Genomic DNA, 25,159 nt, shown 5'->3' on the forward strand with positions numbered 1-25,159 from the left:
GCTCTTTCCGGGGTTTCCGACGGATGTCCATAAGAAGGGGGTAGAGAAAAGGCTCGCTTTCCCGTTTCCTTTTTTCGGCAATGCCGCTTTGCCTCCTTTCGAGCTCTCACCGTCGTCTGCTGCTGCACCCACAGTAGGTAAAATAAAAAAAACCTTCCGAAGTTTTCTGCTTAAAAGTCTCTTCGTCGAAGAAGATACGACTTCAAAATCCTGGAAGTTTTTAGTGAATCTCTCGTGTTTCTGTTTGAATAGCTGTTCTGTCTCGCTGTTTCTTCCGTAGCGATCGATTACACCGGTGATTGTGTTTTCCGGATTAGGGTTTTAGTTGTGACTCGATCTTTTATTTGGTTTTGTTTTCTGACTAAATGTTCTGATTTTTAGATGTTTATTGAATGCCGAGATTATATTTGATGAAATATTTTACTTGGAGGCGATTTAGTGGTGTTTTGGTTTTGCATTTTAGATCTAGTCGCAGATGGGATGTTATATACAGTGCTTGCTTTGGAGGAGCGAGTGAACTTTTAATCTCTCAATAAAATTTAGCTAAAAATGAAAAAAATAAGGAAATTCATAGAAAAGGAGGGGAAAATGGAAAAGCCTAAGATTCTTATTTTTTTTAATTGTTAGGTATCAGATTTCGTTGATGAAAACAGAGTACATGGAATCTAAGTTTAATGGAAGTATGGTGATAGAATAAGCTCCCATCCAGTAAATATTTTGTAACAACCCAGGACCTCACCCAAAATGGTTAGTCGGAAAGTATTATTTGGATTCCTTGATCTTGTATAAGTACCTAAGATATACCTAGCGAATAACCGATGTGGGACTAAATACATGTCCGCACGGGTCCTCACATACTCCCCCCGTTCAAGCTCTGACGTCCTCGTCAGGCTAAGGGTTCAAATCCATTCAAATCTAATCACAAACAGGACGATCGGTCTGTGGTCAGTTCCAATAGAACCATATTGCAGTGCCCCCTAATCCATGTTGGTTATAGACTGGATCCGCTCTGATACCATTTGCAACAACCCAGGACCTAATCCAAAATGGCTAGCCGGAAGGTATTATTTGAGTTCCTTGATCCTGTATAAGTACCCAAAATCTACCCAGCGAATAACCGATGTGGGACTAAACACACGCTCGCATGGGTTCTCACATACTCCCCCTGTTCAAGCCCTGACGTCCGTTAGACTAAGGGTTCAAATCTATTCAAATCTAATCACAAACATCATGATCAACCCATGGTCAGCCCTAATGGATCCGTGCTGCAGTGTCTCCTAATCCACATAGATTATCGGTCGGGTCGACTCTGATACCATTTGTAACAACCCAGGACCTCGCCCAAAATGGCTAGCCGAAAGGTATTATTTGGGTTCCTTGATCTTGTATAAGTATCCAAGATCTATCCAACGAATAACCGATGTAGAACTAAACACACGCCTGTACGGATCCTTACATACTTCTTCCGTTCAAGCCCTGACGTCCTCGTTAGATTAAGGGTTCAAATCTATTCACAAACACCACGATCGGCTCGTGGTCATCCCTAATGGATCCGTGCTGCAGTGTCTCTTAGTCCACATAGATTATGAGCCGGGTTCACTTTGATACCATTTATAACAATCCAGGACCTCGCCCAAAATGGCTAACCGAAAGGTATTATTTGGGTTCCTTGATCTTGTATAAGTACCCAAAATCTACCCAACGAATAACCGATGTAGGACTAAACACACGCCCGCACGGGTTCTCACATATTTAATGAACTGTAAAGTGGTTATTTTGCAAGAGGAATGCAGTATATACACATGCTGCATGAACTGCAGCATTAGCCCCTAATCACATTGCAGATCCTGCATCAGTTGCTAGTGGGATTCGCACAATGAGAGAGGCAATATAGTTTACGACTCCACTAGTGTGAGGCTATTGATTTTTACATGTATCAATTGCTCGTAGCACTCCTCTTTCTGTCATTTTTTGTTCTGAGATGTATGTTATTGCAAATGGATGGGGAAATTTCTATATTATTGAAAAATTGAAGAGGGATAATGATGTGAAGGGGTTTTTTGATGATTAAAATATTGAATTGAGGAGAGGAAAAGTTTAATGATGCTACATATGTTTTATTGATTGGAGTGTGAGGCAATGAATACAATGTTTACTCATGACATGACTAGGAGTTTAAGCTTGGGTCTCGTAAAGCAATTAGAAGAATGATTGAAAGTTTATAAAAGAGCAGCTCTTGTGAGGACATCCATCTCATATTCCTTTCAAAGGAACAGGACTGATTTTGGCAGCAATATTTAAGCTGTAACCAAACTGTATGTGTGATGTACCTTGTGTAGCAGGCAATGTGCTCTGGAAGGGTATTGCATGTCATGAAAACCTCAAGTGACTATTTTTAGAATATTCTGTGTTGCATGGGACCCTCATCGCTTGACAACTATGGTTTCAACCACTCTTTATCTCCCACAGACTATGATAAAGTTCAATATGCCATCATTTAAATTTCTCCTTTTTTTCTTAATAGTAAGGACCTAGTCATTTCAAAAGCTTTGTTAACTGTTCACATAACAGCCAGATGGTTCGAAGGCTTGCAATTCGTAACGCATCAAAATCTAATTCTTATCAACATGATAAGATTAACTTATTTAGCATCCTTAGATGTATTAGTATTAGGTGTTTGTTTTATATTTAAAATCCTGAATCATCTTCGAGCATGAAAGGTTGCTTGATAACATGATATAAGTGTGTTAAGAATGAGTGAGTTGTTTTTTCTTCTTCACTAGCCCATCATCATAGTGTTTTTTTTTGGCAACTTATTAATTGCAAATTTAGATTATTCTATTACCACTACCTTGCAAGTCCACAAGTCCAAATATTACTCTCTGGGTTAATTATTGGTGAAAAGAATTCTTCAGCATGCTTTACTGGACTCGATGACTATTGCCAAGAAATATCTTTTTTTGGTTTTGGTTATGAATCACCAATAGTCAGCAACATGCAAGCCAAGTGAATCATCCTGACAGTGTTTCTTTATATCTTGCACTCCTCAAAGTGATGAATTTGAAATTTGATTGTTGATTGCATTTCTACAGCTTATGACTTCTGTCTTAGGATATGGCATGTAAAATACAAACTAATCTTCATAGTTACCTGGGTCCAGCAAATTTACTTTGTAACATAGTTCCGTCTAACCTGCCATAGTTATACGTATGTCTTATTGATGTAGGTGTTACACGCTAATTATGCTGTTGCAACTGAAATTTTTGACATCTTACTAAATTATTTTGTTTTTTTCTTTTTTCGGCTTCAGGTTGCCTCCATTTCAATGGATTACAGCTCTGAAGAGGCTCCAGAGATAAGCTATTCCAATATAGATGACTATGAGACCAAATTATACGAACTTTTAAAGTCAGGGAAGTTTAAAGTAAAAAATGAAGACAACACTTTCAGATGTCCTTTCTGTGTGGGAAGAAAGAAACAAGACTACCGTCACAATGAACTGCTTCAACATGCAACAGGATTGGGTGCATCTAATCGAGAAGCAATAGTGAAGGCAAATCACCGAGCATTAGCAAAACTCTTGAAAGACGACCTTGCTGATGAAGCAGGCCCACCGAAGCAACTAATCTCGATAGAGCAGAACTCTACTTCAAAGCCCAAGCAAGATGATCAGTTTGTTTGGCCCTGGATGGGTATCCTTGTCAATGTTCCAACTGAATGGAAAGATGGCAGACAAGTTGGTGAGAGTGGAAACAGGTTAAAAGAGCAGTTATCTAGATTTAATCCATTAAAAGTCATTCCTTTATGGAATTACAGAGGTCATACAGGAAATGCAATAGTGGATTTCAGCAAGGACTGGGGTGGGTTGAAGGATGCTATGTCATTTGAAAATCATTTTGATGCTAACCATTTTGGTAAAAAGGATTGGTATGAAAGGAAAGATCCTGGATCTGATATTTATGGATGGGTTGCACGGGCCGATGACTATAATTCGAAGGGTCCAGTTGGAGAGTATTTGCGCAAAAATGGAGATATAAAAACTGTAACTGATCTTTCAAAGGAAGAGTCACGTAAAACAGATAAACTTGTGGCAAATCTGGCAAACCAGATTGAAGTCAAGAACAAACATTTACAAGAACTGGAATGCAAGTACAATGAGAGTAATATGTCCCTTGATAAGATGATGGAAGAGAGAGATCAATTACTTCAATTTTATAATGAAGGTACATATGGAGATCGAGTTTTCATTCATTTCCTCCAATTCCCTTCCTGATAGTAAAATAGTGTTTATGAAATTATTGCATTTATCAAACTGTCTAAATCACATTAGCTAGGGAATTCAAGTTTCATACTCTCAAACAGGGTCCTGTCTACAATTGTTCCCTAATATCATCATGGTATAAAGATGGACATTCTGCACTCTAACATTGGCTCTTTTAATGGGATATCTTGTTATTAAAAGATTTAGCCATGCTTCTACCAGAAAATTAAAAACAGACTTAGCCATGCAATTTTTCAATTGATAAAAATGTAAATTGTGGTTTTTGAACTTCAGTCTGAAATGCACCTTGGCTCAATTGGTTCTGACATTGCCTAAACTTGTTTTCTTGCTTTGTGTATAAGACATTGGCTAAACATGGTTGTGAAAGGTACTAAGATTCAAGTACAAACTTTAAGCCCGAAATGGGTTTTATGGACATCTTTCGTTTTGCACATTTTTATGTTTTTGTTTGAAACTGTACTCTTAAAACAATGATCTTGATGAAACTTTCATACAGCATTATCCTCTTTTTATTTCCTAGCATATATAATCAGGAACTCTGCAGATTTTGTATTTTTTTGTCCTTTCTTCAGAAATACGAAAGATGCAGTGTCTTGCTCGGGAACATTCACGCAAGATATTTGAGGAGAATGCAATGCTGAAGGCACAATTGGATGCCAAACAAAGCGAGCTTGATTTGAGATCGAATCAACTAGATAAACTAGTCGCTCAAAATGACATTGAGAGGATGAAACTGAATGATGAGAGACAAAAGGTAGAGATACTCTTGATCTTGTTTGCCAGACATACGATTTAATGGAATATCATGTGTGTGAACTAGAAGGCAGCTAAAAAGTAAAATTTCTTCGTTAGATTTCTACTTTCATGTTATTGGCCTTATACTTGATAATCTGGCAAAATAGTGTGAACTGTGATTTATAGTATGCTTTTTATAGCAAGTAGCACTCGAGTATTAAATCTTGATAAAATCAAATAATGATTCAGCCAAATCTAATCAGTAAGTTTCCTCTTGCTGTTCCATGGTTATCACTTCAAGATAAGTAGACTTATTTGGACCTCTGTCTGATTGTTCTTCTGTACTCAGAAGAAATTGAAATACACTGATTTTGTGGCTGATGTCTCTTCAAGAGTTGCCCATGTTACTGATCAATGGTTTGACTGTACTGCCCAGTTATGATGAAGGGCAATTTTACATGGTTTCACCCTGGGTAATATACTCATATCGTGGGCTTCTCTCATCAAATTGGTACCTCACTTCAATGGAGAGGTCATCAGTTCAACCCAGATGGTGGCATGCCTGCTGTTTTTTTTTATTTATAAATATTCAAATCATCGCATAAAAGCACATTGCTCATATTAACTCATGCATGTGTTCAGATATTATGCATTTCAGTGTCATATATCCATGTAAAAACATGTGCTAAAGAATATCTCAGTTTTTGAAATTGTACAATTATATTAAAGATTAATTTGACATAATTATCTCTATATGACAGAAATAGTGATTGGCATGTTCAACTTGAATTGTTTGTAGCATCAAAACTGTACTAATTAGACTATTCTAATCGATTTTATAGTTTCTTGTTATAGCCACTGTATATCTAGAGTCTTTCTTCAGTAATCTGTCAAAACATGATAAGTATGGATTCACGGCCATGTAGGCTGCTGTTGCCTGTTAGTTAGAATTAATGCTATAAGTTAATAGGATGTCTAATGAATGCCGGGGAAAAAAAAATTACACATGTACTATTGATTTCCAAGTCCCTTTGCCATTCGCTTAACCACTTAAATATATTGCTGTCACAGGCTCCCAGCAAGTGCTCCACACTAGCTTGTGAAGACGCCTAATGTGAATTTTCTTGTTTTTCCTGCAGAATGCAATGAAGAACAGCTCGCTTCAAATGGCATCCATGGAGCAGAAAAAGGCTGATGAAAATGTCCTTAGGCTTATTGAAGAACAGAAGGTTTCTTGCTCTCAACCTGATGCTCTCTGTATGAAGTATCATTTACCAAGCCTATATCTGGTGAAATATATCATCTGACTATGAAACAACTGGACAGAGAGAACAAGAGGCTGCTCTCAAGAAAATTCTTCAATTGGAAAAGCAGCTGGATGCGAAACAAAAACTGGAATTGGAAATACAACAATTGAAAGGTAAACTACAGGTGATGAAGCATATGGGAGGTGAAGATGATTCAGCAGTCAAGAAAAAGATGGAAGAAATGAGTGAAGAGTTGAAAGAGAAAATCGAAGAAATGGAAAGTCTGGAAGCTCTTAACCAAACTCTTGTGGTCAAAGAACGAATGAGCAATGATGAACTGCAGGAAGCTCGGAATGAATTGATTAAAGTATGAGACTTTTCCCTTTCTTGCTGTGGATAGAACTTTCTTTTAGAATCTGTAGCTGTTCAGTGAAATTCTCAAAAGTTGCCAGCTATTTAATAATGCTGCATACACTGTCTTAATGTACTGAAATCATTTGCATGATACAGGGCTTAAAGGAAATATTGGGGAAGAAATTTGATATTGGAATCAAGAGAATGGGTGAACTTGATGGTAAGGCATTTCAAAGTGCATGTAAGCGAAAATTTGCAGAAGATGATGCTGATATCAAAGCTGCAGAGTTTTGCTCTGAGTGGCAAGAGTACCTGAAAGACCCAAATTGGCATCCTTATAAAATTGTTACCATTGATGGAAAGTCTAAGGTATGATTATATCTCCGACCAAGACTGCAAGAACTGCATATGCTGACTTTATGCAACCATCACATGACAATTGTCACAGATGACTTTATTTAGATGGAAACTACTCTTTCAAGCAGTTTGGTATATTTAGTTTATGATTTTTTTTTTTTTTTTTTGAGTGAAGAAGGAGGTAGCAAGACATTTCCCCCAAATTTATTAATCAAAGTTTGTGAAATTATGTACAGATAGAGGTGAGGAATATAAAAAACGGGAATAAGGAGGGACAGGTAGGAGTACAATTCAGATTAGTGAGGGGTGAGCATCAGTGGGGAATTGATGGAGAGAAGCTTTCTATTCCTTTCCAGTGACTTGTCAGTGCACAGGTTTTCCCAAAGTTTGAAGGTGTGCAGGATTTTGCATAATACTGCATGCACCGATTTGGCAATTTCTTTCGTGCCAAATGTGCTGGCAAAGTGCAATCACCAATTGAGCCCAAGGTCTTCTGATGGATAGATTTTCTTTTTCCTCCAAGACATCCATAGTGTCTGCAGATTCGGAGGCCACCCTTTTAAATTGAATTATATCTTAAGAGCACACCAGATACTTTTTGTGAAAGGGCATTTGATGAATAGATGAGTGGAGGCTTCGGTACTAGCGCCACAGAGGGGACATCCTGCACCAACTGCTGAACCCTTTTTTGCGAGTATTTCTCCTGCATGTAGTTTGTTTTCAGGGCCAACTGGATTAAAACTTTTGTCTTCTCCAGTACTGCTGCTTTCCAGATAGCATTGTAAAAAGGATATAGTGTTCCACTGTTTTTTCTTTAGTTTATAAGTTATTGTTGTTTTCTGAAGTCATGCCGGAGTCATTAGCTAATGTAGTTGTCAAAGACCTGATGCAATCTCATTTTTACCGTGCAATACCATATTGTCACAGTGGCAGTTTTACCTCTGTGATTGGAAACATGCAAGCATATAAAGCTTAGGACGTAATGTTTTTCCTGAAGCATGAGGAGATGGAAGATCTATGGATGCAAAATGATAATGCTATGGATTTTCAGAGCTCTAGAGGATTTCAAATTGTTTCAAAGTACTCTAGGAAGCTTTATGACTTGTGAAATCCTACAGCTTATATAAACTCGTATACGCTGTCTAGTTTATTCTTTTTCTCTTTTTTTTTTTTGAAGAAGAAGGGGACTAATGAAGCAATGCTTTCATTAGTCACTGAATTTTATTAGCTGAAAGAAAGAATAAAATAAATCTAACAGAAAAGAGAAATTAAAGTCTAGTTTATTTTTGGTGATTAGTTTTTGCTGCTTTCCTTGTGATGCACTTGGTGTGGGGTAGTTCTATATAACCAAGCTTGTTTGATGTAAGTGAAACTTTTCAAAAGAATTTGACCTTTTCAAAAGAAATTTTCATTCTCAGTTGTCACCTGGAGTCTTTCTTGTAACCGTGAGTGCTACAGTACCTCGGGGCAAGTGTTGTTTTATGACTTGGAAAATCCTACATCTTATATAAAATAGTATTGGCCATTTAGTTTATTCTTGGCCATCAGTTTTTGGTGCCTGATTTCCTTGTCAGGCACCTAGTGCAGTGTAGCTTTATATAACCAAGCTTGTTCGATGTAAATTAAGGGAACTTTCTAAAAGAAATTGTCATTCTCATTTGTCACATATAGACTTGCATGTAACTGGGAGTGCTATAATCCTCAAAATCGATTATTCTAAAATAACATCATCATTTAGCACCATCAATTTCAGCAGTTAGTTGTTGAAACCTCTTTCATAGGGAGCTGAACAAGCTCCAAAGCCTCAATCTTGCTGCTGCACCTTTGTTCCTAGTTCTTCCTGCCCGTTCCATTGTTAAACTGCTTATATTGTTGACTATTTGATCATGACTAACCTTTGTTCAGGTGATGTTTTCTGAGAGAATCTGTTCAGATGGTGCTATTGCGTATTTAATAAATTCATCAGTTGTTTGAAAAACAAAATAATAGTAATAATAACAACAGCAGAATTGGTTTGTAGAAAAGACAACATCCATATTTTATTTTGATGACCTTATTGTGTATTTCTTTTTAATTTTAAAGTCTACGAGGTGCTCATATTCCATTGATTTTGCAAGAATGTCTTCCTTTCTTTCACACCTCCTCTTGGTTTCAACTTTTAGCTTGTGGACAAGGGAGTGTCGCATGAGCCACATGAGCTCAAATCTAAGAACATGCTCAACATTCAGCAGGAAGTTCTATAATTTCCTGTTTTATGGTTTACATACTGATATATGCTTCTAAACTTTCCTTGGCAATTGGGAGAAAAAAATGCTACTGTTCCTCTGTGGTATATTATATCAGATGTGATTTGTAAATTGATGTTTGTGGTATAGGAAGTGATAAATGAGGATGACGAGAAACTGATAGTCTTGAAGGAGCTGCTGGGTAATGAAGCCTATGAGGCTGTTACAACTGCCTTGTTGGAAATAAATGAGTACAATCCTAGTGGTAGATATGCCATTCCAGAGCTCTGGAACTATATCGAGGGACGAAAAGCAACATTGAAAGAGGTTGTACAATATGTATTGAATAAATGGAAGACTCAAAAGCGCAAGCGGTGAAAGCCCAAGGGGAAGGTATTAAGAAAGGTACATATTCACCTTTTAGCATTCTCCATGTGATAAACTTGTATGGATTTGTATCTTTAGTTGACAACCGATTTGTTTTCATAATTATTCTACAAATGCCAGTGTTCCACTTTTTAAAACTTCTGAAATGTTCCACTTTTTATCACGATGCCTTTAACTATTATATAGAAATTCATGACCAACAAGCCATATCCACTTAGCTTGGATGTCCTTGAGAATTGTTTTTTGTCATCCATTTACATAAAGAGCTACAAACCAAAACATTTACGGTTTTCTCTTTATTTTAGCATTTCATGAGTCTGCTGAATATCTCAATAAGCATACCTTTGTTGATCTGGCGAGAGATTACCAATTTTCCTGTTTTAAGGAACAGATGATATGCCTGTCTGTTTATGCATTAGAAGATGAAAGGTCAGCTATCTAAAGGATCTAAATGACCAGTCTGCTAAATCATGTTGGCAATATTAAATACAAAGATACTATTCCATTTTCTTTTGCACCAACAATTAATTAAAACAAAAATTATAGAATAACACTACTAAAATTGCAGTGACAACAGATTGATTTTATTAGTCATATTATATTGAGGTTTGCATATTAAAATTATTTGTTAAAACTTCTCGAGCTGTAATCATTTTTTGTAAAATCTCAGAAGATATCACATTTTTTGAAAAAAAAAAAAAAAGATACTAAAGAGAATCTTTCTCCATAGGCGACAATGGTTTCATATGGTTTCATACTAAAAACAGATGATAGAATGATAAACTTGCATGAATAACAAAATGCTCATGGTTGTATGTCAAATTCTTGAATTGGAGAATTTGTACCTAGTTCCAGTATAGTGGAGCTATCTTCCTGTGTAATGTTTGTATTGGTGTACAGAATGGACGTTTTATTAAAGTCAATTAGTTGTGTAGGTTTGTGCTGCAATTGAGGATGGAGAGCTTCTACGATTTCCCATGATGCAGGCATGTGACCTTGCTGCTTTTGTTCCCAGATCGATGACTCATTGAATCTTGCACGGAGGTAACAAGGTGGAAAACTTTGTCGTCCTCACTGGTACTGGCACCCCGTTTCGTCTCCTGAAACTCTTTTTTTTTTTTTTCCTTCCAGTCATGCTTAATAAACTCTCCTTTTCACCAGAAGCAGACATTGCTGATGGAATAAAAATTGCAGGAGATAATTTGTGACAAACAATTTGAGATCTGCTAATCTTTTCACATTATTATTTTCATTTGATTTTCGTCCTTGTCTGTGAACTATCCATGTCGCTCGATTACAGCAGATCTCTCTATTTTTCGCCCTTCAGCTATATATACTGCAGGACAAGGGTGTTTTAGTCATTTCGTGAAGCTATTAGGGTTATATAAGATGAGAATTGGGGCTGGGATTTCGGGGAGGCCGACGCTGGGGAATAGAAGAAGAAAACCTAGGTTCTGTATTCTTTGTACTGTGTTTTCTTTCCCCTTCTTTTATGTTTGCAGCGGGGCTGTGATTAGAAAGAGAGAGGGCTGGAGTGGGGTTCCGGAAACCCTATGGCTTTCATCTATTGTGGTAGCGTTCGGGAGGGAGGAAGAGAGAAAAGGAGCCGCTCTTTTGGCTTGGCATCTTCTCTCTCTTCATAAAATTTCTTCTCTGTAATCTCCGCAATAAATGGAATGGGTTTCTGCCACGATGACGGGTTTCTCCATTCGATACACTTGATATGAGCTCCTTTCTCTTCCTGTTTCCTTCACTATTTTCACTCTTTTCTAGGAATCTATCCATCATGATTCCGCCCTTCTATGGATTTCCCTTTTTTTCGCCCTTTTCAAAGTACATGGAAATGGTTTTTTGCATCCCTTATCAGAGTTTTTTTTTTTAAAGAAAAAAGAAATATCATTTGTCATAGTTGACAAGAGGAAGAGGGTTCTGTATCCCTTGACCTCTTATATTTTGTTTTGATCTATGGAAAAAGAATGTAGCCGCTTGAAGTTGGTATACCGCATCTTTCTATCGGTTTTATTTTCTGTTGTTTGTTTTCACGCAAATGATTGATTTTAGCTCCTGTTATTCGTACGGTCTTCATGTTTTTTCCATTATACCGTTTTTTCCTTTCAGAATTTCCATTTCTAAGTTCAATCTTTTTTATTCTTTTTCGATACACGGGTTCCCAACCCGCTTTTCTCCCGACGCGCGGCCATGGTCGCCTCGCTGCTTACGTATTTTTCTACGTTCGTATATTTCTTTCCTTTTTCTAAGGTTTTTGCTTCATAAAAATTTTAATACCGTCTGCCAAATTTTTTACAGCGCCCTCCATCAACGAGAAAATGATGCGGTAGAATGGATGCCACAAAATTTTTCCAATTTGCTCGATCTGATCGGATTAAACTCTACGACTGTTTTCTGCAGGCTAATGTAAAGAAAATTATCAAATCTTTTTATTACTAGCTTATTGGCTATCCATCTAATCCTAGCTAAAGACCGCATTGCTAAGTTTTCCATGTGGGACGCCGCTGAAAAGGGGTTCGGCGGGATGGATGGTCGGTGGCATCACGAGTTGGTGGTGGCGGGCCTGTACAATTGGCGGTGGAGATGGCCGGTGATGGACGAGATGGCAACCAGAGGTGTTGGAAGAAGAGGAAAAGTAGTGTCTCGATAAAGTGGCAGGCCGGCGTTGTTGCTTGCAGTCGACCAGGTGGCTGGAGGTGGCATTGGTCGGAGGTGATGGCGGTTGTCACGCTTTCGCCGGTGCCTATTTTAAAAAAGAAATCTAAAAGTTAAGAATACAAGATCATTAGTTACACTACAAGGTTAGGTGACATATACCAAGCAAAGTAAAACTATCAAGTTAGTACCCGAGCGAGCAGGTTCTTAGAAACATCTCATCTCGTTTTTCAAGATTTGGGCCAAGCCAAAAATTTGAACAGAGCAGAGACTAACCATGGACTGATCGTATATTTGTCTCAATTTTGGCGGTCAAGTTTCGCTGGTTGCTAGGTCTCAACACGGGTTCGGCTTAACTTCCATTTGCTTCTTAGCGTCTCCCAAGGAGTTCAGTCTTTTCCATATTCAAATTTTCCCTCTTTCCCAGAATTAGAGCGGTAAACACTCATTAAAAAAAGGAATAGATACCAGCACATACGTTAATGATATTAAATTTACTAATCTCTGTTGAAAATTTTTAACAAGTTTGCGTCGTTGTTCCTCGAGTGCTCCACTGGTACTCTGATTAACCTATCTCTCTCTCTCTCTCTCGCTGTAAGAGGGGATTACTGCTGGATGGTAAATGATGCGAATGCAGTGGGAGCAAGTGGGAGCATTCTTTTAGAAAATCATTAAAATTTTTGAACGAATTTGAGGACAAAGGGAGTACCAGATCTCATCCCGTGTTTGTGCCTCCTCTCTTTATGTAGTGGTTCCACATGGATGGGCCCTCTGGCATCATAGTTGCCTGACTTCCTGAATGTTGGTGGGGACCTCCAAGGTGAATCCTCTCAGCGGAGCCACTCCAAGATTTCTCTATTCAAGGGATGATTTGTATCGATAAAAACTATCCAGGTCCCATGGGTCGCCGGCTAACTTCCGTCGCTGAATGTTAATTACCTGCTGAGAGAAGAGGGACGCTCAATTGAATTACTTGTTTGCGAACTGAATGATTGCGTGCAGCACAAGACTTCGTCCTCTGAATTGGAATATCTGCGATGCTCGCTGATCGCTTACAACTACTTGATTGAACTTTGCAATGGTTGGTTTGAGCATATAGAGAAGGCTTTTCAAAGTGCAGCATGCAGTAGGAAATGCCAATGCCGGTGTTGCTGGAAATTGGACCCGGGGGCAATCTTCGGTCGAGGAGAGGGAGCGACTGTTAGTCCTCACGGCGGGGCGGCGGGCGGCGTCCTCCGTCCGGGGCGGTCGGAGAGAAGGAACAGCAGGTCCTCGCAGCGGGGCGGCGATCCGTTGGCTGGCGGCGTCCTCCGTCCGGGTGCCTGCACACGAACCGGTGGCCGGGTTCTCCGGCGCCGGCCCTCCGACGCTCAAGTCAGGGAGGGGGCAAATAGTGGGGAGAAGGAGATAAACAGTGATTTTTGGGTGTATGAATGTTCCAATTCCCTCTTGAGAGGCCAAGGCTCCCTTTTATATGCGGGGGTCGGTTTACCTGTGATGTAACAGGGCGAGGCCGTAGTACGGCTTGGCATGTTGTTCAGGTCGGCGCTCGGTCAGGCGAATCATTGCACTGATGTCGGCGGTATGGCCGAGATCAGAGACTTATCATAGTCGACTAGACCCTGCTGGGTCGATTTGCCGTGGAGAGTTGGGGATCCGTAGATGTCAGGAGCCATGCACATTTATTGTGGAGTAAGTCGGAGATCCGCATTTATTATGGAGTAAGCCGGAGATCCGCATTAATGGTGGAGTAAGCCGGAGATCCGCATTTATTGTTGAGTGTGCCGGAAGATTACAGCGGCCATGCGCAATAAATGCCGGAGGGGTGTTAGAGTACGGTCCTCGGACATCGGGGTTTCTCTTAGGTCGGAGGTTTCGGGGTCGGTCGTCTTGTGGCCGAGCGTTCCGAGGTCGGACGCTGACTTCGGCTGTCCGGGGTCGGAGGTTGTACGGCTTCTTAGGGGCATTTATGTCATTTGGGGGGAAACTTTATTCCCCCCAACACTACCCCCCGACTTCCGAGTTCGAGCGGCTTGTGGGGCTCGGACGTGGGAAGTAAAGTCTGTCACTAAGGTTGGGGGGAAGGTCTCGCCCGCCCCCTTGTGCTTTCCGGAGCTTTCATGGTGAGATATGTGCCCTTTAGCGTCTCGAGACTGCTTTATTCGGTGAGCTAATGATGGAGCTCGTATCATCATGCTTCTTGAATCGCCAGGATCATTTTACGGCGGATTAATGATGGGGGACCTCGAGCTCGTCGAGGCGGTGTCTCGATTTCGTAATCGACGTTTCTGGCTCATTAATGAGTGTGCCGTTACGGGGTTTGAAACAGACACGCGGTGCGACCCGAGGTCGGACGCTTTCGATTTCATGTTACTGGATCATAATTCCGAAGAAGTGGAGGCCTCATCGGGGCTCCACGTGTCCCAGATCTTATTAAACGAGGGGAGCGGGGGTTACGTCCGCTCGTTCCTCAAGACGATTTGATTCTGTGGACCCATGATGAGGCCCCGAGATCCGATGGGACAACGCTTCGATTTCGTATCCGATTTATTAAACCGGAGTGAATACGGTGCCTCGGCTTCCGAGGTCGACACGTGGCACAACCCGGTCGGGGGGATGGGAACCGACCCCGTCGATCTGGGCCGTCAGGGGGGTCTATATAAACCCCACGAGTCTGCCCTAAAGGTCTTGTTTGGCTGCCTCTTATTTTTGTCGTCTTTCCCCCCTGCTTCCTCCCTCAGCTGAATCTTGCTGGTGGTGCCCGGAGCGATTTCCGGCAATGTCCAGTAGGTTTTCTTCCTGTTTTCACTAGGGTTTCCTCTTTTCTCCTCCTCGTCAACTTCCATTTTCTACTCTTAACTTTTGCTCCACTCTTCCGTGAGAATGGGTTCCGGTCCCGAAGAGGTTGGGTCGAGTCTGTCGGAAGAGGAGCTGGAGTTAATCCGCTCCCGTTTCTTCTTCCAGCCCGGGTTTCGCCTTGAAACCGCAGGGCCGGAAGACAGGGTGACGCAGCCGCCCCTAGGTCGGATCGCGGTTTACCGCGAGACACTTTGGGCGGGCCTGCGTTTTTCCGCCCATGAGTTCGTGAGCAACTTGCTGGCCGAGTACCAGCTCGTCCCGGCGCAGTTGGCTTCGAACTCATGGAGGACCATAATCGGGTTTTTATCCCTGTGCCTCGGGCACGGGATCCCGATTTCGGTAGGCCTTTTTCGCCGGTGTTTTCTGTTAAAGAAAAATCCGGCGGACGTAGGGTGGTTATATTTCGCCTTTCGGGGCGGTATGTCACTCTTCCGGGGCGCCCCTTCCTCGATTCACGAGTGGAAGAGGAAGTTTTTCTTTCTGGCGTCTGCGGCGCCTTGGGGGTTCGAGCCAAGGTGGGGACACCCTCGGCTGAAGGCCCTCAACAAACTCTCCGAGCCCACGGGGAGGGAGCTGAGGACCCTGGACTCTTTGCGAGCCCTCGGGAGGGGTAACGACCTGACCGAGCTCCTGCGGGAGGACGCCCTGGCGAGCGTGGGTCTGAGCTCGGCGCGCCCCGAGGGTAAGGGCGGTTGCATTATTCTATTTATTTATTTCTTGTTCTTCGTCTTTACGGTCACTGGTCTGACTCTTAACAAAATTCTTGATTTCAGATATTCCACGCATGCCGACCAGCAACACATCACTTTTCTCTCGCCTGAGGAGGCGGGAGGCCGAGGCCGGGGGTGCTGCGCCCCAGCCTCGGAAGAGGGCGAGGACGGACGGCGCTTCTTCGTCGGCCGGGACGAGTGGCCCCGAGGCGGGGGCCCCTGCAGCCGACCCGAGGCGGGAGCGGGTTGTTGGTGATGCGGGCCCGTCGGCCCCTCCTTGCCCTACCCCCCTTGCCCAGCGGGGGGAGCCGTCCGTGGTCCGGCCGCAGCAGCCAGGACCCGGGCTTACCCGAGGCACCGAGGCGAGCGGCTCCGGGACCTCGGGTTCGATCGTGCCGAGCTCTTCCCGGGCTTTCCGAGAAGAGTCGGTCGAGCCGGACTCTTCTATTCCCGAGGGGCGCTCGGCCTTTCAAGATGCCGAGGTCGCACGCTCCATGTTGCGGCGTGCGGTGCTTCCAGCGGACCGGGCCGTGTTCCGGGGTATTTCGCTGGAGGAGGTCGTCGGCAGTGCTTACTGCAACACCGCCCGGGTAAGCTTCCTTCTTAATTTCCCCGAGTTTTTAGCGTACATATGTGCTTTTCAACTCACAATACCCTCGTTTCTTTCTTTTCAGCATATTCTCGAGCTCGACACCGTGGCGTTCATCGCCCATGGGTATCGAGAAGAAGTTCAACAGCTCGGCTAGCAACTGGAGCCGGCCAAGAAAGAGTCGCCGAGCTGGAGGCGGCGTTGGCCGCGGCCGAGGCTCGGTGGACAGCCACCGAGGCGGAGCGCCTTGCCATGGTGGGGGCGCTCGAGGAGGAGAAGGCGGCTCATGCCCTGACCAGGGCAACCATGCGCGGCTCGGAGGCGCGCTTAGGGGAGGTCCAGGCCAGGGTCGCGGCCCTCGAGTATGAGGAGGGGGTCTTCCGCCTCCGACTCGGGCAACTTGAGGCCCGGGAGAGGAGGGCCCTCGAACGAGCCGAGCATGCTGTGGAACTCTTCAAAGAGTCGCAAGAGTTCCGCGACATGTTGGAGGAGGAGACGGTCGACGGTTTCCTTCGAGGCTTCGAGAACTTCCGGGAGCAGGTGCGCCGGTACTGCCCTCAGTACGACTTCTCGACGGTCCGTCCGAGGGAGGACCGGGGCTGGGGGTCCGACGTGCAAGCCCTTCCTGCCATCCTGACGTCCGAGGCGGGAATATACGAGCAGGACCCCGCCGAGCCTTCGACGGGGGTAGCGACGGGGGTAGCCGAGGCGGACGGTGTCATGGAGGCGGCTCCGGCGGCCGAGATCGACGCTGTCCCGGAGGCGGCGCCCGAAGCTCCTGCTCCCGGCCCCGAGCCTGTTCCGGAGGAAGATCATGAGGTCATCAATGTGCCGGATGACCCCCCGGATGTGGCTCCCGCCGCTTAGGACTTGGCATATTTTTCTTTTCTTTTTCATTGTATCCGGGGTCGGCCCTTGAGTGGCCGACTTCCAATTTTGTAATTGGCCTTCCGGCCCTTTGTTAATGAAGAAATGTTTTTGTCATTCTGTGTTCATCTTTCCCTCTGTTGTCGTGGATGAGGCTAGAACCTTAGCTAACCGCCTCGACGACCTCTAACTTCGTATTTTAATCTTTGGGCTGCTTAACGAAGCTGCCCCTTTTCCCTGGCTATATCTTAGCCTTCTCGGATTCCAGTCGTCTCGACCAAAGGGAGCTCCGAGCTTAGGTTTCTAGAAAATTTCTCTAAGTCCTATAACTCGGATCTTAGAGTCGTGGGAGTTGCCACGTTTGGCCTTTAGGAAAATCTTAAGGCACCGAGGTCGGGCCTTAGCCCTTCAAGTGGGACCGGAATAGGTCTATTCGTGCCGCTATTCGGGGAGTTTAGTCGGATTTCCGAACTCAACTCCGAACCTCTCATAGGGAGCGCGGGCTAATAAACAAGTTATTGCCGAAGGTTTTCATAGTTATCGTTCTCGGACCCTGCCGAGATTTCGGTGAACAAGGCTGGGATTCCCAAAGATTGCCTTGGTACCGGTGCTTGGCTGGTACATTCGTGGCCGGGACCACTTTCTCAGCTGGACGTCGGAGTTTACTTAGAAGAGCCGAGTTGGGCCCTACTTTATGAAGCCTTAGTACGGATTGCGGAGACTTGACGAACAGAGCAGGCATAATGAAGTTGGGAGGTCGGTCTTAAGCCGACCCAGCGAAGAAGCCCGGCTTTGTGGCAAAATAAGACTCCAACATTGGACGAGATCCCGCTCGGCAATATGTAGATAAAATTTGACAAGGAGGGCGTCTAGTTGGGTGTACCTCTTGCATTCTCGGGGTCATGCTTCGCATGGTGGAGTAGGTCGCTTTCCTTCCTCGTCGACCTCCGGAGTCATTTTTGACTTGTAAAAGGGGCTCGGGCTTCCCATGGACCCGGCGACTCCTGCCGGAGTTGAGAGGATCTGGGGAGGCTCTGTTGATTTGTAGCCCTTTTTGAGATCGAGGGGGCTTAAGACCCTATGGTCGGACCTCGGAGCGCCTCAACCTTGGTCGAGGAATCTCACGTCAGGTCGGCGGGTTCGTGGACGCTTTGCTGACCTGTGATACCTCCCGAGGTCGAGGGAGTCTGGTTCTCTACGGTCGACTCTCGGGGCATCCCGACCTTAGTCGAGGGATCGTTCGTCAGGTCGGCTGGTCTGGGCACGCTCTACCGACCGACGACGCTTCCCGAGATCGAGGGAGTCTGGTTCTCTACGGTCGACCCTCGGGGCATCCCGACCTTAGTCGAGGGATCGTTCGCTTCGGGGATCGGGGATCGGGGATCGTCGACCGCTCCCGGGGGTCTACTTTGCGGCGCCCCGGGTGGAGCCACCCTTTCCACCCCTCACGGCGCCTTCCCGAGGTCGAGGAAGTCTGGTTCTCTACGGTCGACCCTCGGGGCATTCCGACCTTAGTCGAGGGATCGTTCGTCAGGTCGGCTGGTCTGGGCACGCTCTACCGATCGGCGACGCTTTCCGAGGTCGAGGGAGTCTGGTTCTCTACGGTCGACCCTCGGGGCATCCCGACCTTAGTCGAGGGATCGCTCGCTTCGGGGATCGGGGATCGTCGACCGCTCCCGGGGGTCCACTTTGTGGCGCCCCGGGTGGAGCCACCCTTTCCACCCCTCACGGCGCCTTCCCGAGGTCGAGGGAGTCTGGTTCTCTACGGTCGACCCTCGGGGCATCCCGACCTTAGTCGAGGGATCGTTCGTCAGGTCGGCTGGTCTGGGCACGCTCTACCGACCGGCGACGCTTCCCGAGGTCGAGGGAGTCTGGTTCTCTACGGTCGACCCTCGGGGCATCCCGACCTTAGTCGAGGGATCGCTCGCTTCGGGGATCGGGGATCGTCGACCGCTCCCGGGGGTCCACTTTGTGGCGCCCCGGGTGGAGCCACCCTTTCCACCCCTCACGGCGCCTTCCCGAGGTCGAGGGAGTCTGGTTCTCTACGGTCGACCCTCGGGGCATCCCGACCTTAGTCGAGGAGGCGCTACGGGGGGCCGCGAAGGTACTACCCCGTTGCTGGTGTTGAGCGCCACGGGGGACTGCGAAGGTACTACCCCGTCTTCCCGAAGTGTCGAGGGGTCTGGGCACGCACTGTCGACACTCGGGGCATCTCGACCTTAGTCGAGGAATCTTGCACCAGTCGACGTTTCACCGTCCTGCGATTCTTCCCGAGGTCGAGGGAGTTTGGGACTCTACGGTCGAGCCTCGAGGCATCCCGATTTTGGCCGGGGAATCTGAGGATCACAGACGACCCAATATTAGAAGAGGATTACAGTCATCAAAATGAGAGAAATATTTGCAGAAAAAGGAGCTGAGTCCATTATCCTGATTATCTTGAACCCCTTGGGGTTTCACTGGTAGTACATTCGTAAATTCTCGGAGTTCCAGCTTCGTGGGATCAGAGTCCCTTCCAGGGACTTCAATTTGTACGCCCCTGGCTGTTGTACTCGGGCGATTTGATACGGTCCTTCCCAGTTTGGGGCGAGCTTTCCTTGTTCGGTTGGTTGAGAAGCCTCGGCTTTCCTGAGGACGAGGTCCCCTACTTTGAAGAGCTTGGGCTTAACTCTGGAGTTGTAGTATTGGGCCGTTCGCTGTTGATATCTCGCCATGCGCACCCGGGCGACCTCTCTTGTCTCTTCGACGAGGTCCAAATTGCTCCTGAGCTGGGAGGAATTAGTATCCGGGTCGTAATGCTCCACCCTCGGAGAAGGCAAGCCGATCTCCAATGGGATGACGGCCTCAGTGCCGTATGCTAGGTTGAAGGGGGTCTCTCCCGTGGGCAGTCGGAACGTGGTCCGGTACGCCCAAAGGACATTGTACAAGTCCTCGACCCACTGTCCTTTGGACCGATCAAGCCTAGCTTTGAGTCCCTGCAAAATAGTTCGGTTAGTTACCTCAGTTTCTCCGTTTGTCTGGGGATGGGCAACCGAGGTGAAGCGATGATCAATGCCGAGCTCAGAGCAAAACTTCCTGAAATGAACATTGTCAAATTGTCGACCATTGTCAGATATAAGGATACGGGGTAGTCCGAATCGGCAGATTATAGACTTCCACATGAAGTCCCGCATCATTTGCTCGGTGATCCGGGCAACAGGTTCGGCCTCGACCCATTTGGTGAAGTAGTCGATGGAGACGACCAGGAACTTTCTCTGTCCGGTGGCCAGGGGAAAGGGCCCCAGGATGTCGATCCCCCATTGGGCAAACGGCCAGGGGGCGATGATGGAGGTCAGCAGAGCTGAAGGTTGGCGCTGGATATTAGCGTTTCGTTGGCACCGATCGCACTTGCGGACGAAATCTGTTGCGTCCTTCTGGAGTGTGGGCCAGTAGTATCCCTGCCGCAGGATCTTATGGGCCAAGGCTCGACCCCCCAGGTGATTTCCGCAGATCCCTTCATGGACCTCTCGGAGGGCGTAGTCCGCCTCGGAGGGGCGGAGGCATCTGAGAAGGGGAGAAGTAAATGATCGTCGATAGAGTTTATTCTCGTACAAGACATACCGGGGAGCCTGGCGCTTGATTCGGCGAGCCTCCGTCTCGTCACGAGGTAGAGTTCCGTCCTGAAGATAGCAGACGAGCCCGTCGATCCAGCTTGGCTCGGAGTCGACGCACATAGTGGGCTCGGGTTCCTCCATGCTGGGGACCCGAAGATACTCGAGCGCTTTTCCCTTGGGAAGCTCGCTCATGCGGGAGGTGGCCAGTTTGGATAGCTGGTCTGCCCTGAGGTTTTCCGCTCTGGGAATATACTGAATATTGAAAGAATTCAGGGCAGATGTGAGTTTCCGCACCTTTTGGAGATACTTTTGCATGGATGGCTCTTTAGCTTCAAAATCTCCTTGGACCTGGTTCACCACCAGCTGGGAGTCGCTGAAGGCCGTCAGGTCTCCCACTTTTAGTTCTTTCGCCAGCTTGAGCCCGGCGATGAGAGCCTCATACTCGGCCTCATTGTTCGAGGCCGGGAACTCGAGGCGCAGAGCTTGCTCGGCCACCACTCCATCTGGACTGGTGAGGATAAGTCCGGCCCCGCTGCCCCCCGGGGTCGAAGACCCATCCGAGTGCAGGACCCATGGCTGCTTCGGGGTCTCCTCCACGGACTCAGATGGCGGCTCGGGGTCGTCCGGAAGGGTGCACTCCACGATGAAGTCGGCGAGTATCTGAGCTTTGATAGCCGGCCTGGGCCGATATTCTAGGTCGAATTCCCCGAGCTCGACCGCCCATTTGGCGATCCTCCCCGCACGATCCGACCTCTGCAATATCTGCTACATAGGCTGGTCGGTTAATATAGCTATCATGTGGGCTTGGAAGTAAGGCCTGAGTCTCCGAGCCGAGATGATGAGAGCGAAGATGGTCTTCTCAAGTTTAGAATATCGGGTCTCAGCATCCCTGAGAACCCGGCTGGTGTAATAGACCGGCTTTTGGAGCTTGTCTTCTTCCCGGACGAGGACCGAGCTTACTGCAGCTGGGGAGACGGCCAGATATAAGTAAAGAATTTCGCCCTTCTGGGGTTTGGTGAGCAGCGGGGGAGAGGCCAGAAGGCTCCGAAGCTCTTCAAAGGCTTGCTGGCATTCTTCTGTCCACCGGAAGTCTTTCGGCCGTTTGAGGCTCTTGAAGAAGGGGAGGCAACGCTCGGCTGATCGAGAAACAAACCTTCCCAGGGCAGCTACCCGCCCCGCGAGCCGCTGCACCTCCTTAACTGTCTTTGGAGGCGACATCTCTTGCAGTGCCCGGATTTTCTCCGGGTTGGCTTCAATTCCGCGTTGGGTCACTATGAAACCCAGGAACTTGCCCGAGGTGACCCCGAACGCGCACTTCGCCGGATTGAGTTTCATTTGGTATTTTCTGAGCTTGGCGAATGTCTCGTTGAGATCGGCTATGTGGTGTTCCGCCGCTTGGCTCTTTACCAGCATGTCGTCCACATAGACTTCCATGTTCCGGCCGATCTGGTCTTTAAAGATTTGGCTGACCAGTCTCTGATAGGTGGCCCCAGCGTTTTTCAGGCCAAAGGGCATCACCTTGTAGCAGTAGGTGCCCTTGTCGGTGATGAAGGCCGTCTTCTCCTCGTCTTCTGGCGCCATTCGGATTTGGTTGTATCCTGAAAAGGCGTCCATAAAAGTTAGCAGTTGGTGTCCTGAAGTGGAGTCGACGAGCTGGTCGATGCTCGGGAGAGGGAAGCTGTCTTTTGGGCAGGCCTTGTTCAGGTCGGTGTAGTCCACACACATACGCCATTTTCCGTTGGCCTTCTTTACGAGGACTACGTTGGCGAGCCAATCCGGGTAGGAGACCTCCCGGATGAAGCCGGCTCCGAGGAGTTTGTCCACCTCCTCGGCCGCAGCTCGTTGTCGCTCAGGGGCGGAGCCTCTTTTCTTCTGCTTTACAGGCCTGCTGGTTGGCCTCACCTGGAGTCGGTGGACCATGACCTCGGGGTCAATTCCTGGCACGTCCGCGGGCGACCAGGCGAAGACGTCAGCGTTGTCCCGCAGGAAGCTGACGAGGCGATTCCTCTCATGGGCGCCGAGGCCGGAGCCAACCTGCACGGTTAGCTCGAGAAAATTTTCTTGTAGTGGGATTTGAATAAGGAGCTCACCGGGCTCTACTTGCTTCTTCCAGAGAGTGTCCCTCGCATCGAGGGTTTCTATGGGCAGTGAAGGGCCCATCGAGCGGTCTGGTGCCTCGGCTGGTAGCTTTACTGTGTGGGCCGCCATGTAGCATTGCTTGGCGACCAGTTGGTCTCCGCGGACCTCGCCCACTCCTTGGCCGGTGGGGAACCGCATGAGCAAATGGCGAGTTGAAACCACGGCTCGAAGGGCGTTTAACCCTGGGCGCCCAAGGATGGCGTTGTAGACCGAGGGCAGATGGACCACCAGGAAGTCCATCCTCACAGTGCTCTCCCGGGGGACGAGGCCAACTGTGACAAGGAAGCTAGCCTCACCTTCAACCGGGACCGCATCTCCGGTAAACCCGACCAGCGGGGCATTGATTCTCCGGAGGTGTCCTTCTGTCAACCCCATTTTTTGGTAGGCATGGTAGTACAAAATGTTGGCTGAGCTTCCATTGTCAACTAGGACACGCTTTACATCAAACCTATTTACAATCATTGAGATGACCACAGCGTCATCGTGAGGGGTCTCGACCCCTTCTAAGTCTTCGTCCGAGAACGAGATGACTTCATCAGTGCGTGGGCGCTTCGGGGGTGCTCCCTGGGCGGCTATTCCTGCCGAGGTCCGCCCAATCATGTTGATGGTGCCGGCGATAGGCCTGTTGCCGCCAGGATTTTTGGTTGGTGCGACATTCTCCGCCGGCCTCCTTTCCTCATGTCGGTTCCTCACGAACCGGTTGAGTACTCCCCGTCTGATGAGCGCTTCTATCTCGTCCCGGAGTTGGAAGCAGTCCTCTGTGTCGTGCCCGCGATCTCGGTGGAAGCGGCAGTACTTCCTGGAATTTCGGGAAAATCCCATGTCTCGCATAGGAGGCGGGGGTCGGAAGAAGTCCCGACCCTCAATTTCCATCAGGATCTCGGCCCGAGGAGCATTGACGGGTGTATAGTTCTCGTACCTCGCCTGGTACGTCCGGGGCCGTGGTGGAGACCTCGGACGAGGAGGTGTCTTCTGCTGAGGTCGCCCCTGCTGACGGGGCGGGCTCCTCAGTCTGGGGAGATTCTTCTCTCGGCGGGGAGACCGGCTCCTTTGTCGACCGCGCTCCTCGCAGCGCTTCTTCCGCTTCTTCGAGGTAGGCTCGATTGCCCCCCGCCTGGAGGCGACTGCCTCCTCGGCCTTGGCGTACTTCCGGGCTCGGGCCAGCATTTCGGTGAAGTCGGCCGGGAAGCTCTTCTCGATGGAGAAGAGGAATCGGTAGGAGCGGACCCTAGTCTTCAGAGCCGACATGGCTATCGACTGGTCTAGCTCGCGAACCTCCCATGTGGCGGCGGTAAAGCGGTCCAGGTACTCTTTGAGGGACTCCCCCTCCTTCTGCTTGATGTCTAGGAGGGAGTCTGATGTCCGTCGCTGGCGCCGGCTGGCAGCAAAGTTGGTGGCGAACTGCCTGCCGAGCTGCTCAAAGGAGGACACCGTGTTCGGCTTCAGACCAGAGAACCAAAGCCGAGCGGTCCCTCGGAGGGTTGCTGGGAAGGCCTTGCAGAGTATGGCCTCCGAGGACCCTTGTAGGGCCATGAGGGCCCGATAACTCTCCAAGTGGTCGAGGGGGTCGGTGATTCCGCTGTAGGGCTCCACCTGAGGCATTTTGAACCTCGCGGGAACTGGCTCGTCCTCGATCTGGCGGGAGAAGGGGGACTTGGTAGTGAACTCAAAGTCCCCTTCCTGTCTTGCCTTCTTACTGTGGGGTGCCGCAATCTGGCGCTCCAGATGCTCGACTTTTCGGTCGAGCTCCCCCGCCCGTGGGATTGTCGCTGTGGTTTGCGCCAGCTCACGGTGATCCGGGGCTGACTCCGCCTCAGAAAGTTGGGGTCTCCGGTCGAAACCTTCTCCCGGTAACTCTCTCCGGGGAGAAGCTCGTTCTCCATTGTTGGCTCTGGAGGAGCCATGCAAATTTTGGCTGGGGAGAACCGGGCCGTTGGGGAGACACTCCGGCGGGGCCTGGGCCTGCGGGGGAAGTGCCGGTAAAGCCTCCACGCGCCGCAGGCCCTGAACGGCGGCGGCCAGGGCCTGGACTTGCTGTACCAGGGCATTGAACTGTTCCGGCTGGACCTGAGGAGCTGGGTCAGCCGGAGTTGGAGAATTCTAGACGGAGTGTCCAGGACTTTGCGGGGGACGCCGGGAGATGTTAGAGGCTCC

At 47.6% G+C, this 25,159-nt stretch overlaps 1 protein-coding gene across 1 annotated transcript; it reads left to right on the top strand.

The window, feature by feature from the left end:
* On the top strand, positions 1-10,839 carry LOC103714399 (factor of DNA methylation 1-like). The gene is made up of 8 exons (XM_008801640.3): positions 1-137; positions 3,311-4,223; positions 4,855-5,036; positions 6,157-6,246; positions 6,344-6,631; positions 6,775-6,987; positions 9,351-9,605; positions 10,523-10,839. The coding sequence occupies exons 2-7, from the start codon at positions 3,326-3,328 to the stop codon at positions 9,576-9,578; spliced, it is 1,899 nt and encodes a 632-aa protein (XP_008799862.2). The 5' UTR covers positions 1-137; positions 3,311-3,325; the 3' UTR covers positions 9,579-9,605; positions 10,523-10,839.
* Positions 10,840-25,159: the final 14,320 nt, after the last annotated feature.

This window comes from Phoenix dactylifera, chromosome 13 (genome assembly GCF_009389715.1).
Source record: "Phoenix dactylifera cultivar Barhee BC4 chromosome 13, palm_55x_up_171113_PBpolish2nd_filt_p, whole genome shotgun sequence".
In the NCBI taxonomy this organism is placed as follows: Eukaryota; Viridiplantae; Streptophyta; class Magnoliopsida; order Arecales; family Arecaceae; genus Phoenix; species Phoenix dactylifera.

Bases quoted from the DNA above. Each gene is read 5' to 3' on its own strand.
- LOC103714399 (XM_008801640.3), top strand. From the start codon at position 3,326: ATGGATTACAGCTCTGAAGAGGCTCCAGAGATAAGCTATTCCAATATA. The intron at 5,037-6,156 runs GTAGAGATACTC...TTTTTCCTGCAG, and splicing joins TGAATGATGAGAGACAAAAG to AATGCAATGAAGAACAGCTC. The intron at 6,632-6,774 runs GTATGAGACTTT...TGCATGATACAG, and splicing joins CTCGGAATGAATTGATTAAA to GGCTTAAAGGAAATATTGGG.